The sequence below is a fragment of the Onychomys torridus genome, chromosome 12, assembly GCF_903995425.1.
Source record: "Onychomys torridus chromosome 12, mOncTor1.1, whole genome shotgun sequence".
NCBI lineage: Eukaryota > Metazoa > Chordata > Mammalia > Rodentia > Cricetidae > Onychomys > Onychomys torridus.
The window spans coordinates 43537086-43554517 of NC_050454.1; the positions used below are offsets into that span (position 1 = coordinate 43537086).

A 17432-nucleotide genomic window follows, 5' to 3' on the forward strand; every position below is an offset into this window, starting at 1 on the left:
TTGTTTGTTTGTTTGTTTGTTTTTGTTTTTCGAGACAGGGTTTCTCTGTGTAGCTTTGTGCTTTTCCTGGAACTCACTTGGTAGCCCAGGCTGGGCCTCAAACTCACAGAGATCCACCTGCCTCTGCCTCCCGAGTGCTGGGGTTAAAGGCATGCACCACCACCGCCTGGCATGAATGTGCTTCTTATCTTAACCAAAAGCACTGATGAGAAAGAGAACTCTCAGAATTGTAAACTCATAAGCCGCTAGGGGTTCACTTTGCCTAGTTGAAAACATAAGCCATAAGACAGCGAATCAACCTAGGCGGTTCTGTTGAGTAAAGCAACAGCAAGAGGCAGAGGGAAATAAATAGGAGATTCTGAGAGATGCCAATGGCTTTCTATTTCTTTTTAAAGCTTTCCACATGCCCTAACTTCCTTTGTAAATGAATCTCTTCATGATATTTGAAACAAAATTATGTCATTATTTAAAAATTTTGCTAACTTTTTAAAACATTTAGTGTTCATAAACTTCAATGCAATAATCCTACTTCTTAGAAATATGTATTACCTTTGGACATTCTAAAAGTATAACAGGAAAACTAATTTTGAGAAAACATGTTGATTGCATTATTGTTTACTAAGGTAAAAACAGAGAACAATGCAAAGGGAAACCTATAAAAAATGGTAAAATTTAGCATCTCTATAAAAGTCAATTTTGATTCTGAGGAAATGACTCAGTGATAAAAGCCAGGAATGGCAGCACACCCTTGTACTTCCAGAACTAAGAAATAGGGACACAGACATGAGGATCTCAGCAGCTTGCTGACTAGCCATTGTAGCCGATCTGTGAACTCCAGGTCTCTCTTCAGTGAGAGACCCTGTCTTAAAAAATAATGTGAATAGAAACTGAGGAAGACACCCAATGTTAGTCACTTAAAATGTGACTTAAATATCTCAAATTCTGTGGTCTCACCATATCCATGCAGCATTAGTATTTATATTTTGTAATAATTGAGAATGTAAGGTGATTCTCAGTTGTACAATGATATTATAATGATTAAGATTCATTTTTAAAACCCTAATAACTATATTATCACTTAGTTTAATCTTTTAGGTGCATCATTTCTCCTCAAAAATCATTTTAAATTTCCTCAATATAGTTGCCCTAGAAGCCCATTCAACCATCCTTGCCTTTTTCACATCTGGAAAGAATGAATATTAGCCAAATTCTGAAAGATTGTAAGAAATTATTTTGATTACCAAAAAGCTTTCTCCAATTACAGAACACTAATTGTGCTTTAAATCCAGACTGAGAATATGACATTTTTAAAAACAGTATTATTCAGGCAATATCTAACATTTAGGCACTTTAATAAATTTTTGTTCAAGATACCTACTGCTTACTGACTAACATGTCCATGATTCTTAAAGTTGTAGTGATGTCACTATTAATAAGTTTAACATGAGGCAATCAATTCTAAGTTATCTCAAAGCACACCATAGTAAAAGAATTCAGATACTGGTGAAGTGTGGCCCTCATTTCAGTGCTGTCAGATACCTGCTTTTACTTCCATTTTCTATATTACTCTTGTTAACATTCTCTCAATAGTAGTGAGTTCACTCATTGCTGTGGTCTGGGCATGAAATGGGCCCATGGGCTGGGTTCTTAACTAGGGCGTTGTTTTTGGAGTTGATGGAAATTTTGGGAAGTGAGGCCTGGTTGGAGGAAGTAGGCCTTTTGGGGTGTGCTTTTGAAGAGCTCCTTGTAGCCTGGCCTTTCATATTTGTCCCTCTCTTACCTTTTTCAGTTAGTGAGCACCATGCTCCATCACATGCTCTGACCCCAGCAGCATTATGCTTAAATTCTGTCCAAGCAACAGAGCCAGCTGACCATGGACTGAAACCTCTGAGTAGACGTTCTTTATCAAAATTGTTCCCTTCAGGTGTATGTCACAGTGACTTAAAAATCCAATATACCATTCATATGCAGAAATCATCAGAATTAAAGTATCTTGAGGTTGATGTTTATGTTGGAATTGACTATGCATGTGTTTCATTCTCATAACATGTCACTATATCTTGGGTGTGAAGTTTGTATCCAGTGTTAACATTATTACCTCAACATCTTTAGTAGAATAACCGAAGTCCTAGCCTGTGGCTCAGATTAGCTTATCAGGGGGAATGGTACATCACGTATGGAGATGAAGAACTGGTAGGTTTTTTTTTTTTTTTTTTTTTTTTTTTTTTTAGCTGAGGATCGAACCCAGGGCCTTGTGCTTGCTAGGCGAGCGCTCTACCACTGAGCTAAATCCCCAACCCCGAACTGGTAGTTCTTAATGAGTACATTGAAGTCAAGGGAAAGATGGCGTCCCTTTGCTTGTCGTCTGTGCACATTAATGTGTATATTAAAATCGTCCCACTGTATGCTTACCAGAAAACTTTGAATAGTTCTCATTTGTTTTCAAAAACATGCACTGTTGCATTAAAACTCCACAGCACATGCGTGTGTTGTCATATTTCATCTCACAGGCTTTCCTAAGTGTCAACTTAAACATTTCGTTTCTTTAACAACTGTTTCTATTATTGTGTGTGTTTGCATGGTGTATATGTGTGGGCTCACATGCCATGGCCTTCGGGTGGAGGGCACAGGACAGTTTGTGGAGTCAGTTCTCTCCTCACCTTTCAACATGTTCCGGGTACAGAACTCAGGTCATCAGGCTTGTGTGGCCAGTACCTTGACCACTGAGCCATCTCACAAGCCCTTAAATACTCCATTTCCTAAAATTTTATAGTATGCATTTCCTCACTTTAATACTACTTTGAATGTTACTTAAGAAGTAAGCAAAGAGAAAAACATCTCATATTTAAAACTTGTATTATATTAGAAACCAAAAGACACCTAGTTTTCAATACATTGTCACTTCATTCCTTTAAGAAAAAAATTTCAAAGTTCCTGATTCTTCCCCAAAGGTCTTATTTATTAAAGATGGCAAATGAAGTTTCTGTTTTTGCCTTCCCCTCAATTTGTACCCCACAACCAGGTTCCTCCTTGGGCACAGATAATATTTGGGTAAGAAAGACAGTTCGAGTTGACAAAGCAACACTCCTCGGGAGAAAAAAAAAAACATTAACATGTATAAATGGATTTCCTCACAGTATAAATACTAGCCTGCACCCTCCAGGTGCCTCAGAGCCTTCCTGATGTATATATGCAGGTAGGGAGAAGTGAATCGGCCCTTTGATACGGTAATATAATAAAAGTGAGCCGGCAAGCAGCGGGTCTTATTTTTCTACTCTCTTGTGGGAATGAGTTGCCAATCTTTCACTTCGGCTGATACCTTTATACCTCTGAGTTCTGATGCCTCTGCTACTCTGCCTCTGATAATGCACCACAGTACTGCTGAGTGTCTCCCAGTCTCCACCCATGCCACCAACGTGATGTCTACAGGTACTGACTTCCATGCCTGGGCCTACAGCTTTCAGAATGGATGTGGTGAATCTTTGTAGTGAATAATTTCTTTGTTCCATGCCCCTCCTTTAATTTGCTTTAGTTAAATATTAAGGATATTGTAAAAATATAGTTGACTGAGAATTTAAAAAAAATTAGTAAGGGAAATCATTTATCTATTTATTGGTTTTGCTTTGCAATCCAGAACTACATAAACAAATAGTGAGCTTGAGTATTTTTCATTGTGAAAACTAAATGTTTATGGATGTTTATGGATAAAGATCAAAATGAAATATTCTAAAATAGTTAATGTTCAATAGGTACTACTACTTTATATTAAAAATGTATTTCACTTTTGAATTATATTTGTTACTGTCTTTAAACAAACATAAACCTTATAAAAATAAACCAAAAAAATTCCCAACACCAAACCATTCATTAAAGTGAGCTTTAATGAATAAAGTAATTAAATGCTTTATTAAACTCGCATTAAAATACATAGTATTAAACTTAGAAAAGAAAGCAAGATAGCATTTAGAGTTGAGAGATTTAAGCTTCCTTAAGACTGAGTTTTAGAAATAACTTAAGAGTCTCATGCTCTACTGACTGAGCCTTTACTCAACATTCCTAAATGAAAATAGGGATCAAAACATGTTATCTAGGCACAAGCAAATGTATGTTTTTTGCTAATATATTTGCACTTAATGCAATAACAATTGGGCTCAAAGTCAGTTTACAGATGGCTGGAGCCTTGGACTAACAATTTCTCCCATGAAACAGCAAACTGGATTCATCTTTCATTTGTTTAAAATATAATTGACTCTCATGGAGAAAAATAAAATTTTATATTTATAGAAATTAAAGTTTGGGCTTATTTTATGATTTAAAACAATCAAACAGCTTTTTATGATAATTAGGCAGTTTCTAAACATATGTGAAGCTTTCTCATTCATCTTTGGCTGGTTTTAAATAATGAAGAGTTTAGATATATGTACTCTACCAACATCACTTAATCTATTAAAGATTCCCATAGTTCAATTTAAAGGTAATTTTGAGAATGTACTAAAACATATTTGATGGAAAATATAATAATAGAGTAATTTAATCCTATAATAATCCTATAAGTAGTCCCATAAATAATCTAAATGATTACAATATAACCATACTTTTAAAATAACACATTTTATAGACTGAGAATTAAAAAAATTTGATCAGTAGGAAAGTAAAATTTAAGATTAAAATAATGATGTAGCAAAATGATGTAGCTTTTAAGTTCTATTGATTTATTTAAAAATACATAACAAAGTATTTAACCTATCTTTTATCCAACTTCCTAAAATCAAAAAACAAATTTAACTCTTATAAATAAAAATAATTTCTAAAAGTTATCTTTAATTATTTTTAAGTGATTTATAAAATTTCTATAAAATTTTAGTTATATATACATCTAGTTAAGTAAAAAATTACAAATATATATTTTAATGAAAGCCCATAGGTGTTAAATACAGTTAAAATTCATTTAATGTTTGTAAATGAATACTAAAATTGCTCTACATAACCATTATATGGGAAAATTACTTCATATCTCTCTATATCAGTCACAGAGTAGAAACTTATGCAGATATTTACAATGAAATACTGTTCTACACTTAGACAAAATGTATTTATTCTATAAAAAGATCTCATGTCATTAATCATTATCTCATGTATTCCCAATTATATATTCTATTTATTTGAAAAAATTATGTTTATAATAATGACCCAATTATTATATTATTATAATATATTACATTATAAATTATATTTAGGATATGAGAGAAAAATGAGGAAGTAAATACATAGGGAAACTTTTGCTGATAGTTTTATTGTGTCCTGCTGTTAAAATGTTGATTTGTGTTTAAAACTTCATATATGTTTTATAGTTTATATCTTATTTCTAAATGCACAATAATTTTAGGAAGTACACATGTATGCATGGAATTATGTGTGTATACACAACCTTCAGCAATAAAGGAACTTATTTTTTGATTGACTTTATCATTAAAATTTTTCTATCAATGTCATGCATGCAGAAAACCTGCAATCCAACATAATTGGACTAAACACTATCGCAGGGCTCTCATAAAAGCCTGAAAACAGCAGTATTTTTATGATTGTATCTACACAAGAGAATACTTACTTTGGCATTTTCTCTTTAGTAAAAGGAACAGCAAATTTATCAGCTATGATTATTCAAGAGTCTATTTAGGTGTTTGCTCTTCCAGATACACCTTTCTTATAATACTGTGCTACACAATGATGTTCAGACTACTTTGCAATAGCTGTAGTACAATATCTAGCCTGGAAGGAACCCGCAAGAATTGTACAAATCTCAAAAAGCTGAGCTCCAATCTCCTCTCACTTCTCTTCATGAGATACTTGTAGCCACAACATAGACCATACAAGTCTAGTTCGATGATACAGGATCTCATCACTTGAGACAACCTTTGGCTGACTTTATCTGCTCATTAGAAAACTGCCAGTGAGGAAGAAAGTATACAATTTAAGAATCACATAAATGTGTAATTTTGAAATGAGTTGAATGTGTCTTGAATCCTCATACATTTTCTTACCAGTCCCGTCTATTTTGTCTTTGATCCAAACTCCTAAATGTTTGCACACATATTTCTCGATGACAACTATGGGAAATACAGCAACAGGACTTCATTATTCTGTGCCTTCCTGTCACTATGGAAACCAGCCATCCACCTATGGAGTGATGGCAGGTAAGAAAAAATATCTTCAAATGTGGTGTTGAATTGGGGGAAATGGTGTTGGATTTCCTGGACCAGAGGGAATGGTGAAAGAGTATAACATGAAATTCTGATCTTCCCTTTTTTTGGCTTGGAAATTAGTGGTAGATCTGTCCCTTGCAGAAGTGTAACCTGACCAGAAACCTAGAGGTGGGCCTCATGGCCCTATCCTACACAACTCTATACTCCAGTGTTTCTGTCTCTTGCATGAGCTTTGTACGGTTTTGTTGTTGTTGGTTTGCTTTTTAATTTGCTACCATTAAACTGCTAGTTGCTACTTGTTATTTCCTCTGTGGGATTCCCTGCAGCTATGCTGTACCAGCAAGAAGAACCCACGTGGTTACTTCAATTTAAATGGAAGTTAATTAAAATAAGAATTGAAAATTCAGTTTCTCTGCTAAGTCAGCTCCATTTCCAGTGGCCAGTACTCTTGTTTGTCTAGTGGCTGCTCCTTCAGACACCACGATTTATGGAGCATGGCCTTCACCACAGCACAGCCTTTGTATACTTGTTCTGTAAAAATAAATATGAGATACAAACTGAAGGCTCAGCCTGATGTTTGGCTACTTCAGGCTGTGGTGGTCCTTCCTAGGTGTAGGTGAAGTGGCACACTTTCCGGGAGACATGAAGCATCCCTCTTTCAAGTATAATGAATGCCAACTCACTGGTGTTGGCATAAGTACATCGATAGCTTGGCTTCCTAGAAGTGAGAACACCTGCCCTATGAGGTCCACTCACCACCAAATTCACTACTTAATTTGGGGGCATGACTAAAGAAAATAATTTAGTCACTTTAAAGAATATGGAACATTGTTCACAGATTTTTATTTGTGAGTTTGTTCTGAAGGAAATATTTAGTAAGTCAATATATGTTATTACATCAAGAAAATAATGCTCATCAGGGGATAAAACAAGAACCAGCAGTAAAAGAGGTGGGGAGGAGAAACAGACAGAGAGACTGTGGAAATTTGGGATAAGGAATCAAATATGAAGGAAATCTTTTGAAATTTACTCATGTTTTTCCTCCAAGTTAGCAATTATACATGGAGAAACACAGAGATATGCTGAGAATATTTAAATGAAATGAAACAAGTAATTTAGTTCATTAATCTGTAATTTCTCAGTAAAACATTGAGATTTCCAAATAAAACAATGAGAATATTAGCCTTTCTGTATAAATCCACATCTTAACCATTATGGTAAAATGAAGTCTGATATATTTTTTAAAAATATTTTATTTAATTTGTTTTCATACAATAAATTTTAATCATTTTCTTTCCCCCTTCTAATCTCCCCTTCACCTCCCTATTCACTACTTCAAAGAGTTGTGTTCTTAATGATTGCCTATAAACCTTGGTTTTTCTTTCTTTAAAAAGGTATTATTTTTATTATTTGTATGGGTGCTTTGTTTGCATGTATGTCTGTGTATCATTTTCAAGGGTTGTTCACAGAAGCCATAAAAGGTTATCGGATCTCCTGGGACTTGGATTATAAGCAGTTGTAAGCCACCCTATGGGAGCTGGGAATCAAATGCAGGCTCTAGAAGAGCAGCCAGTGCTCTTAACCCCAAAGCTGTCTCTCCAACCTGGTTTTACTTTTCAATAATAAAGGGGTATCTAACACCAGGGCTTTTTCCATCCCTTGTAAAAATCCATCACTTACAAACCATCTACTTAAAGAGTATTTGTAAACAACAAGAACACTTCCCCACTGACCAACGATATTTGCTGTGGATTAGCAGAACATGCACAATTAGCTGTCAGAGTGGAGGGAGGTATAACGCTTTCTTTGGCTTTCATGGGACCTTGAGGAGCTAAACAGAAAGTATCCAGCCTGTGGTCACATGCTGCTCTCTGCTGGAGGAAAGCTCTGTCATGGTGATTTCCAGGAATCCCTGTGCAACCTCAGTCCCCATATTTCCTCAAAAGAGGAGGCTTGTGCCCTTTGACTTAAGTTAGTGTGAAAACCAAACCAACTGACATATACACACATGCACATACACACACACACACACACACACACACACACACACACACACACACACACTCACCAGTCACAGACCAGTGGCTAATTATACCCCTGTCCTAATTCCTTTGAGTACCACCTCCCTTGTACTGAATAAAGTGGCCCTCAGTTATCTAGAGAGTTTATAGCTAGCCTTGGAGTCTGATAATGTAGCCTGCACTCACACTGGGGCAGCAGGCCAGGGTCCCATTGAGAGGCAGTTGACTGCCCTCTGCACACCCTCTTTCCCATTCAGCTTCCTTCCTTCCTTCCTTCCTTCCTTCCTTCCTTCCTTCCTTCCTTCCTTCCTTTCTTTCTTTCTTTCTTTCTTTCTTTCTTTCTTTCTTTTTCTTTCTTTTTTATTTCATCTCAACATAGTCACAGGAAAGGACCCGTGAAAAAGACTTACTATGAACACAATTGTCATACCAAGATTTAGAGGTATCATTGTAGCCTTCAAATTGAATTGTATTTTGTCACTAAAATGAAGCCTCATCATGGTGCACAGAGACTGTATTTGAATATTTCAGAGAGAGATGTCATTAAAATATTATATGCTTCATAATTTGTCAGAACGCCTGGTTCTTGACATGTACTCAGCATTAGCGTGCACTTCATTGCAGATTAAACCTTACACAATTCTGAATTTTCCTACTTTCCTTCCCAGGGAAGCTTCACAAATTGAGTCATAAAATACAGCCATTCAAAAATGGGGAAGGCAAGGCATAAAACAGACGGGAGAAACCCGATCGTGTCGTTTGAATTTTCTGAAATGTCAGCCACTCCCTCAAGGTCCACAGAAGCATCTTTATGGGCAGGTTTGGTGTTGTTTAATCTGCGAGGGGACCACTACCAGAATAACTGTTTCAAAGGATGTGGAATATTTTAATACGGCTGTTATACTGCCCAAACTCTGATGATTTCATTTTAGTATTTTGTTATTAAATACTAAAGGAAGGGAAGGGATATAGTGCTTTTTGTCAGGTTGGTGAGGAGGATTTATTTATATCCTTAGATGAATTCCCTGTAACAGTCCAGGCAGCAGCAAGCTAAAGAGAATGGCTGGCTGGGCTGGAAACAGCAAAAAGCATCACCGTGAACTAATGAGACCTCTCTACCAGGTTCCTGTTGAAATAACTGCATTCTTCTTTGTCCTCCTCGGATAGACATGTGGTCATTTACTTCTTCCTCTCTACCCCTTAGTAATTAGCTCTAACGTCAGCAGTCCACAGTCCAAACCACACCAGGGAATTACAAATGTTCTTCACTACCTCTGCTAGAAGAAACCAAGCTGAGCACACTGCCAGCAAAGAATGCTCAGACTCGGGCTCCTGAGTCTCTTGGGCTGCTTTGGTTCTCAGCTTCTAGAGCAGAGTGAAGTTTAGGAGGCAAGCGTGGAGGCCGTTCTGTCCACCATCCCAGGGTAACTTGGCCCACCAGCCTCATGGCAAAGACCAAGGACCCAGCAGGGCATGGGACATAGCAGCGAATCCTCGAAGTGGAGGGAGAGTTCTTATGGGAAAAATACATTTTACATGGAAAGGAAAAGAAAAAGGTTTCTGTTTGGGAATGAAATAAAGTCATAGGAATCCCTTCATTCATTCCTTGTGTTTTTCCCTTTAACTTCCTGCCTTCTGTTTTTCCTTCCTCCCTCCCTTTTCCTTTCTCCCTTCTGGGTCATCCTTCCTGTTTTCCTTTGCTTTTGTCCCAGGATGGAAGGGGATTCTAGGGAAGAATCACTCTGAAGACTTCTGGCTTTTCCCCAGTGAAGGCCTTCCAGCAGCACTGTGGTACCGTTGCCTTCTAGATAGTTTACAGCCTTCTTCTGTAAGGAGCTGGACTGTAAACACCCTGAACTTCCTCTGCCTCAGCTTCCTTCACTGTTTTGGGAGAGAAGTTCTGGGCTCACGGGTATGGGTGTGTTCCAATTAGACTTATTTTGTCAAACAATGAACCCATGTCTGGCTCAGACAGTATGTTGAGTCCTCAAAGAAGGGGGAAAAATCAAATTTGAGCATATGATGTACTTGTCCTATGCTTGTGAAAAGGAAAGAATAAGTAGGAAGATTTCAGTATGTGCTCCTGTGCACCGTTACGGTGCAGACATGGATTCCCATGTCCTTCTGTTACTCTTGTTCACTCTTTCAAGGCCACAGGTTTTTAACCTGAGATGCTCACAGCTAGCCACATACAGGGGAGCAATTTACCCCATCGCTGGAAGGGCTGAGTCAATAGCTTGCAAAGCAATATCTACTTCTCCCTGCCCCCTGCGTGCCTGCTTTGAAATATTTATGTCTTCTGCCATGTCTACCAAACAGAAAGACACACAGAACAATGCAGAAGGGCCAAGATGGATCAGTATGCACTGATGCGAAAAACAGAGCGTGGAGAGAACTCCAGCATTTCCAAGCTTTCACAGGGGTTCCGGTCCAGGCTAACAACAGTATTGCTACACCAAAGTTTTGAGAAACATTTTTGAGATTTCTGCTGCCTGGGATCACTGTGTTCTTCAGTAATCCAGGCTTGAAAAGTTTTGAAAAATAGTTTGCTACGCATACCATACCACCACTCCCCACGCTCCCCAGAGTGAGTCATAAGCTAGGAGCAGAATTCTGTCTGATTGTGATGGTAACTGCTAGAGTGAATAGTTAAGGAAGGCAAGTTTTATCAAGATAGTGGTCCAATGGATATAATCGTGGAAACTTTATGTAATATTTTTCATTACACAATGAGAAATATGCTCTGTGTTTCACCACATACCCCATTCTCACTGTTACTGTGGTTACTAAACCATTTCTTGCTCATTTTTCATGGACTCCATTCAAACACCTTTTCTAGATGTCCACTTCCTGTGAGTGTTTGTAATAAGTAAGCGACCCCTGCATTTGCCTGGAGTGACACACTGCTAATGTGCTTTTTAAATCATTACCGTTTTGCCTGAAAGAGATTGGGTAGAGGCAACCAAATGTGTTTAGATTCAGGAAAACTTTGAAAGAAAGTTGGTTGATTTACCCGAGTGCAGACTGGAGAGTAAAGTAGCATTTTTTTCTAAGTTAGTGGAAAGTGGTTCTCGTGACATCTGTGTAGTTAAGACAGCTACTAATCAGAAGGGGAGTTACTGATTTCTTTATACAGAGACTTCTTAGGTTGTAAATTGTGGGGAAAACAAAATCCTTTCCTTTCTACCTCATTTAGTTTTAAATAGAAAAGGAACCTGATACAAAATGGACAGATGTGTCCCGTAGGAGACATAAAGTATCACAGGACTGTGATAGGCATGAGGAATTGGGAATCGTGACTAGGATGGACAGCATAAGTATCATTTCTTATTACAGGTTATCCAGAAATTTAACTGGGAAATTCATAAAAGCAGCATGCTTTGAAAAAACCAAAACCAAAACCAAAACCGAACAGTTTCTCTCTTGGGTTGAAGAGACGGCTCGGTGGTTACGAGCATTTGCTGCTCTTGCAAAGGACAGAAGTGTGGTTCCCAGCCCCTACATGGTGGTTCACAACTGTCTCTGATCCCAGTTTCAGGGGAGCTGACACCCTCTTCTGACCTCCAGAGGCACCAGGTATACATGTGGTACATACACATATATGCAAGTAAACATTCACACACAAAAAAATTTAATAAACCAAAAGAGAAAAAAGTTTTTTTTTTTCTTAAACCTTTATCACACCTGGAGAGTAGCTGCATTTATTCATGCTAATAATTTAACCTCTCAGAATTCATATGCTTAATTTTCATGGAGAAATAATATATTCTGTCTACTGAAGAGAGCTGAGCTTTATTATTACATATTCTTATATAAATAATATAAGCTGAAAACTTGCTGACTTACACTACTATTGCTTATTAAATATTTATATATTATTGGAAGATTTACATATTATGTTATTACTAATTTCTTTAACTCATGAATGCAGTTGTGGTATACTGATACATTTTTAATGTTTATTTCTGAGAATAATTACTGTATGTAATCTATGAAACTTGTATTTAAGTGTTTATATATACTTGTTAATATAATATAATATAAGCAGAAATGAAATCTCCAATAATAAAAATGTAATTTGTCAATGAAGAAAAAGTGAAACAAAATATATTAAAAATGTCCTCCTGTGCCATCTTGTCACTTAGGATCCTGAACTGAGGCAGAATCTACTTCCCAAGTGAACACTGAAATCTGTAAAATTTCCAGAACATTCTCACTTCCTAGGGTATATAGTCAGTGCAGACAAGCTAGCGCAGCATCCTCCTGGAGAATTCCCTTTCGTGTCTAGAACTGCCCCGTCCTTTGCATTTTATTTTTGCTTTTCTTTAAATAATTATATTAAAAAAAGAAACTGATTCCACGATATTGTCTACTTTTCAAGAAAGCTTTTCACAATACTTTAACAGAAGTTCTAAACTTGTCTTTTGTTTCTCTGACTCATTAAATCAATTTAAACACATATGTGTTTTAATCTAAGTTTTATCTCTTTATCAAATTTAAAAGACATGCTTACTTTAATGGAAGTTAAGCATTTACCATCCAGACAGTAGCTTTTATAGTACCATAAGCTTAATTTCCCAATTACCAGAATTTCTCAGGATAGCATAGAGTCCAAATACTTCATGCTTTGGTTATAGCAAACACTACAGGCCAGTTTTTAAATTAATTAAGAAGACAGAGATTAATGCATACAATCTGGTTAGAATCAAGCCTCAGACTCCCAGGAATACATGTCTTTTTACAAGGAACAATGGAAACTTACACCCTCAGAGAGAACTAGAGAATAATTTAGATATTTAAACTTGTCTCTTGCTCCTTTGACGTTGACTTTGTTTTTTTTTTTCTTCTGGGCAAGGTGGGAGGTGAATCATTTCATACCAACTAAAAGCCCACTCTGGGTCCTGCCTTAGCACACTGAACATATGGGAAGGTGTAAAAGTTAAGATTGAGTCAATGTGGCATTACACATAATCTGCCAAGGTGGCAGGATTGCGCAAGCTCAGGGAAGCCAGGGCTGTACTATGAAGTCCTGCACTGAAAACAAATTGGGAGTTGTTATGGACAACTGGGTTCTAACAGAGAGTGATGCTTACAGAGAAACCGACATCATTACCAACAGTCCTTTCCTCTCTCTTTCTCCACAGGCAGTTTAACCCCTTGTCTTTACAAGTTTCCAGATCACACCTTGAGTCATGGGTTTCCTCCCCTGCACCAGCCTCTCCTGGCGGAGGACCCCACAGCCTCTGAATTCAAGCAGGAACTCAGGCGGAAAAGTAAATTGGTTGAAGAGCCAATAGACATGGATTCCCCAGAAATCCGAGAACTTGAGCAATTCGCCAATGAATTTAAAGTGAGAAGAATCAAGTTAGGTATGCCTTTGTTAACTGAGATGGGTTGAGCAACTTAATTCACAAATCCTTACTCTGTTTACTGGGAAATATTTTATACTGTGCTTGAAAGCCAAAGACACTCCCCATTCTCTATCTCTCTTGTGCATTTAACTTAGTCAAACTGGGAAAACTAAAACACATCAAAATTCTTTAACTCCTTGTAAATTCTCAACAGGATAAAAACATGGATTTTTTTAAGTACATATTACTTCCTAAAATTTAGCCTACCTCAAGAGTAGCTTTCAAGTATCTTCTTTATTTAATATTTTATTTGAAAAATTGGATACTTCATTCACATGATTTGGAGTGACGAAAAAGTGTAAATGGCATGACACCATCTGCTTGTCTTTCTTCTTCTCCAGTGGTAGTTTCTTGGGTATCTTTCTAGAGCTACGTTACACATCTATGAGCAAGTGCATATATTCTTTCATACAGACATATTTTGGAGACCTTAGAGTTTTTCCAGAGTTGGCTTGGGGGTGTGTATGAATCTGTTAACTACCCTCCTTATGAATATAAATACACTAGTTTATTTAGCTAGGTCTCTTACATGGTTTTAGTCTCTTAGTAATGAAAACAACGCCACAGTTAGAACTCTATAAATGCATTTTTGCATCTGTATAAACACACGAACAGAAAATGCTGGCACCAAATTATTGATTAAACACTAATGTAGATTGACAGGTGTCAAACTCATCTGTATAAAACTTTACCATCACAAAAATCTCTTCTGTCTTCAACAGAGAGCAAATGACCAGACAATGAAATAAGTAAACAGTGGTAGAAAGATCAGTATGCTCTTTATCTTTGGGACCATGGAGAAGACAATGAAAGGGGCATAGCAGTGTAGTGGCAGCTGACGTGTTAAACTTCATTTTACATTATTGTTATTCATTACTGTTTGATAATCATCTGTATTTTCTTTTCTGTGAGTTGTCTATTCCATGCCACTGCACCTTTTCTATTGAAAAGTATTTTTAGAATAGAATAACTATAGCAACTAATTGTGGTTCAGATTCATAAAAGAACGTATTTTTTGATGGGTTGAAATGATAGCTCAAACCTCTGAACTGGTGGAATGAGCCATAGGTAATTTATAATGACATTTATTGATGCACATCATATGCACTCATATTACACATAAAGGTATATAGCCCTAGGCCCTGAAATAATATGTTCAGAATACATGTAATAAACAGCAGGAGACATCATTATCATACTTATTTTTGGTTCTGTTAATATTGCTTTGGATGTTTAAAATTATATGTTGATGGCTTATTTTACCTTATATTCTAGAAATGTTCGGGGTAATTGATAAGGACCTTTTGCTTACCAAACAATGCAGTAAGTGTGTTTGGAGTTACGCATAAAATGTGGAATCATAGCCAGCCTTTTTGAATGAAATGTTTTTAGGCAAAGTAAGCCTCGATCTTAGTTTTATTTGGTGTAACAATATATTGTTGCAATTTTTATTCATACATAAAAATATGTTTGATCTATTGCCGTACATTTTGTACTCTATAACTGATGGGTCAAATATTTTGAGCACGTATCATATTTGATAGTCATCAAATATGACTATCAAAAAGACCAAGAATTTCTAAGTTCATTATCAAGCGTTATAATATGCACATGGTATCTGTTCACACTACCATTTTCTTTACATGTGAATCCTTTTGACTGTAAGAAAAAAAAGTAATTTATTAACTGGAGGAACATCTTAGTGTACTTTACAATTATATGCTAAACCTCAATAATTCTAAGTCGTAAAACCACAGAATTTTTAAAGAGTAATTCACTGAGATTCAGCGTGTGTGCTAACGGACCCGCACTGGTCTTCCCAGTGAAGCAGAAGCTAAGGCTGTCTCTCACCCTTCCTCAGGATACACCCAGACAAACGTGGGCGAAGCTTTGGCTGCTGTGCATGGCTCTGAATTCAGTCAAACAACCATCTGCCGGTTTGAAAACCTGCAGCTCAGTTTCAAAAATGCATGTAAACTGAAAGCAATACTATCCAAGTGGCTGGAGGAAGCCGAGCAAGTTGGAGGTACAGGGTGAGGGTGGCAGGTGTAGGGGGGGTGGGCTATCTAGTGCAGCCTGTGTTGTGGTGTAGTCACAAAATGACCACTAGGGGCAGCAGAATGCTTGCTGAAGCAGTAGGTTTGAGGGCTTTTTAATCTCTTTGAAATGGAAAATAAATATCTTGGTGGATAACTGGGAGCTGGAGACCAATGTAATGCAAGTGTAGAAATAAATTTACTGAGGCTAGCAGGAGCTGCACGGGGAAGCATTCTAGAAAACAAAGCATCAGTGTCAAGTACTGAATATTCTTTAACATCCACATTTCTTGGCCTTTATGCTATCCTGGAGTAACTTACAGGAACTACTTTTACAACCCGATATTAGTGTTCACACCAGTCTGTTGAATAAATACCACCGAAAGAATAAAAACTTGGTATTTTAACACACACACAGACAAATTGAAATTAAAAAAAAAAAATAAGACTTGGAAGAATTTACAAGGAATAGTCTAACAAAAAATTGCACGTACAGTTTGTAAAAATCATCTTTATGAGATTTACATTTATTTTGTTTTAATCCTTTCTTTCTTAATCGAATGCACTATAAAATAGCGCAGCTTACCAACATCTAAGACAGAAATGATAGCAGTTATAGTTTGCTATAATTTTATAAGGACAAATTGAAAGCCAAGGATGCTAGTCTAAGATGACTTTCCCTTTTTATTCTCTTGCCCACGTTCCAGCTTTGTACAGTGAAAAGGTGGGAGCGAACGACAGGAAACGGAAACGAAGGACAACTATCAGGTATTCCGTCCAGACAGTACACTTACTAGAGAAAGAAAAACCTAGTGTTCACGTGGAGTCAACATGGAAGTGTAGCGTAAGAGCAACATAACCCATGAGGTGAATAGAAGTAGCTGAAGAAACAAGAATGTTTTAAATTGATGAGAAATGAAGTTAGTATTTTTCAAACGAATTGTTTGATTGACTGCTTTGACACAGACATTTTGCCTAAAAAAATGGGAAGCAGACAATTCACGGATGTCCTTGTAGATACAAGTTCCCACTCTGCTAATGCAATATCTTAACTAAAAATAAGAAAAGGAGTCACCAGTGTGTCAGACTAGGGTCTGTCCTGATCCCTTTCATTGCAACCATGGAGTATTATTTAGTGATACTTTCGCTTCTGTGAAGTACTAACAGGAAACAGCAAAAGGCTTTATCTCAGTGGTTGATTACCCATTTCCTGTATTATAAATGATGGGGATGACAGGCCCATGATGAGTCGGCAGGGAGGAGTTGTCCTTTGAAAGGCCCAGGATCCCTTTTCTTTGTCAAGAACCTGGTGCCCCCTTGTGGCATACAGTGAGAGATCCTCGGTTCCCTACTTTCTGCCTTTTGATTTTTGGTAAGGTTATCTGGAATAAGACATGCCTCTGTGGAAAAAATCATAGATTTGTCTTTCATGAGTTCCTTTTTTTTTTTTTTTTTTTTTTAGAATCTATGTTATTCCTTTGTGGTAATATTTAGAAAGAGATAAGCTTCATTTTATTTTTCCAAAAACTTCAATGAAAGACACATAACTTCATCCCCAACTCTATCCTCCCTCCACCCCGACCCCCAACTGCCCATCCCCAGTGTTGCAGCTAAGGATGCTTTGGAGAGGCACTTCGGGCAGCAGAACAAGCCTTCCTCTCAGGAGATCATGCGGATGGCTGAAGAACTGAATCTTGAGAAAGAAGTCGTACGAGTTTGGTTTTGCAACCGAAGGCAGCGAGAAAAACGGGTGAAAACCAG

The 17432-nt window shown here is 37.0% G+C and overlaps 1 protein-coding gene across 2 annotated transcripts in view; it reads left to right on the top strand.

The window, feature by feature from the left end:
- The first annotated feature begins 3254 nt into the window (after nt 1-3254).
- Pou1f1 (POU class 1 homeobox 1) overlaps nt 3255-17432 on the top strand; it is a 14230-nt gene continuing 52 nt past the window's right edge. The window contains exons 1-6 of one of the 2 annotated variants that reach the window (XM_036204082.1): nt 3255-3429; nt 6045-6194; nt 13369-13593; nt 15497-15661; nt 16379-16439; nt 17274-17432. The exon at nt 17274-17432 is cut by the window's right edge and continues 52 nt beyond it. In XM_036204082.1, the coding sequence (XP_036059975.1) occupies nt 3288-3429; nt 6045-6194; nt 13369-13593; nt 15497-15661; nt 16379-16439; nt 17274-17432 (902 nt within the window). In that variant the 5' untranslated portion in view covers nt 3255-3287. The remainder of the gene's footprint in view (nt 3430-6044; nt 6195-13368; nt 13594-15496; nt 15662-16378; nt 16440-17273) is intronic. The other variant, XM_036204081.1, reaches the window with a different exon arrangement.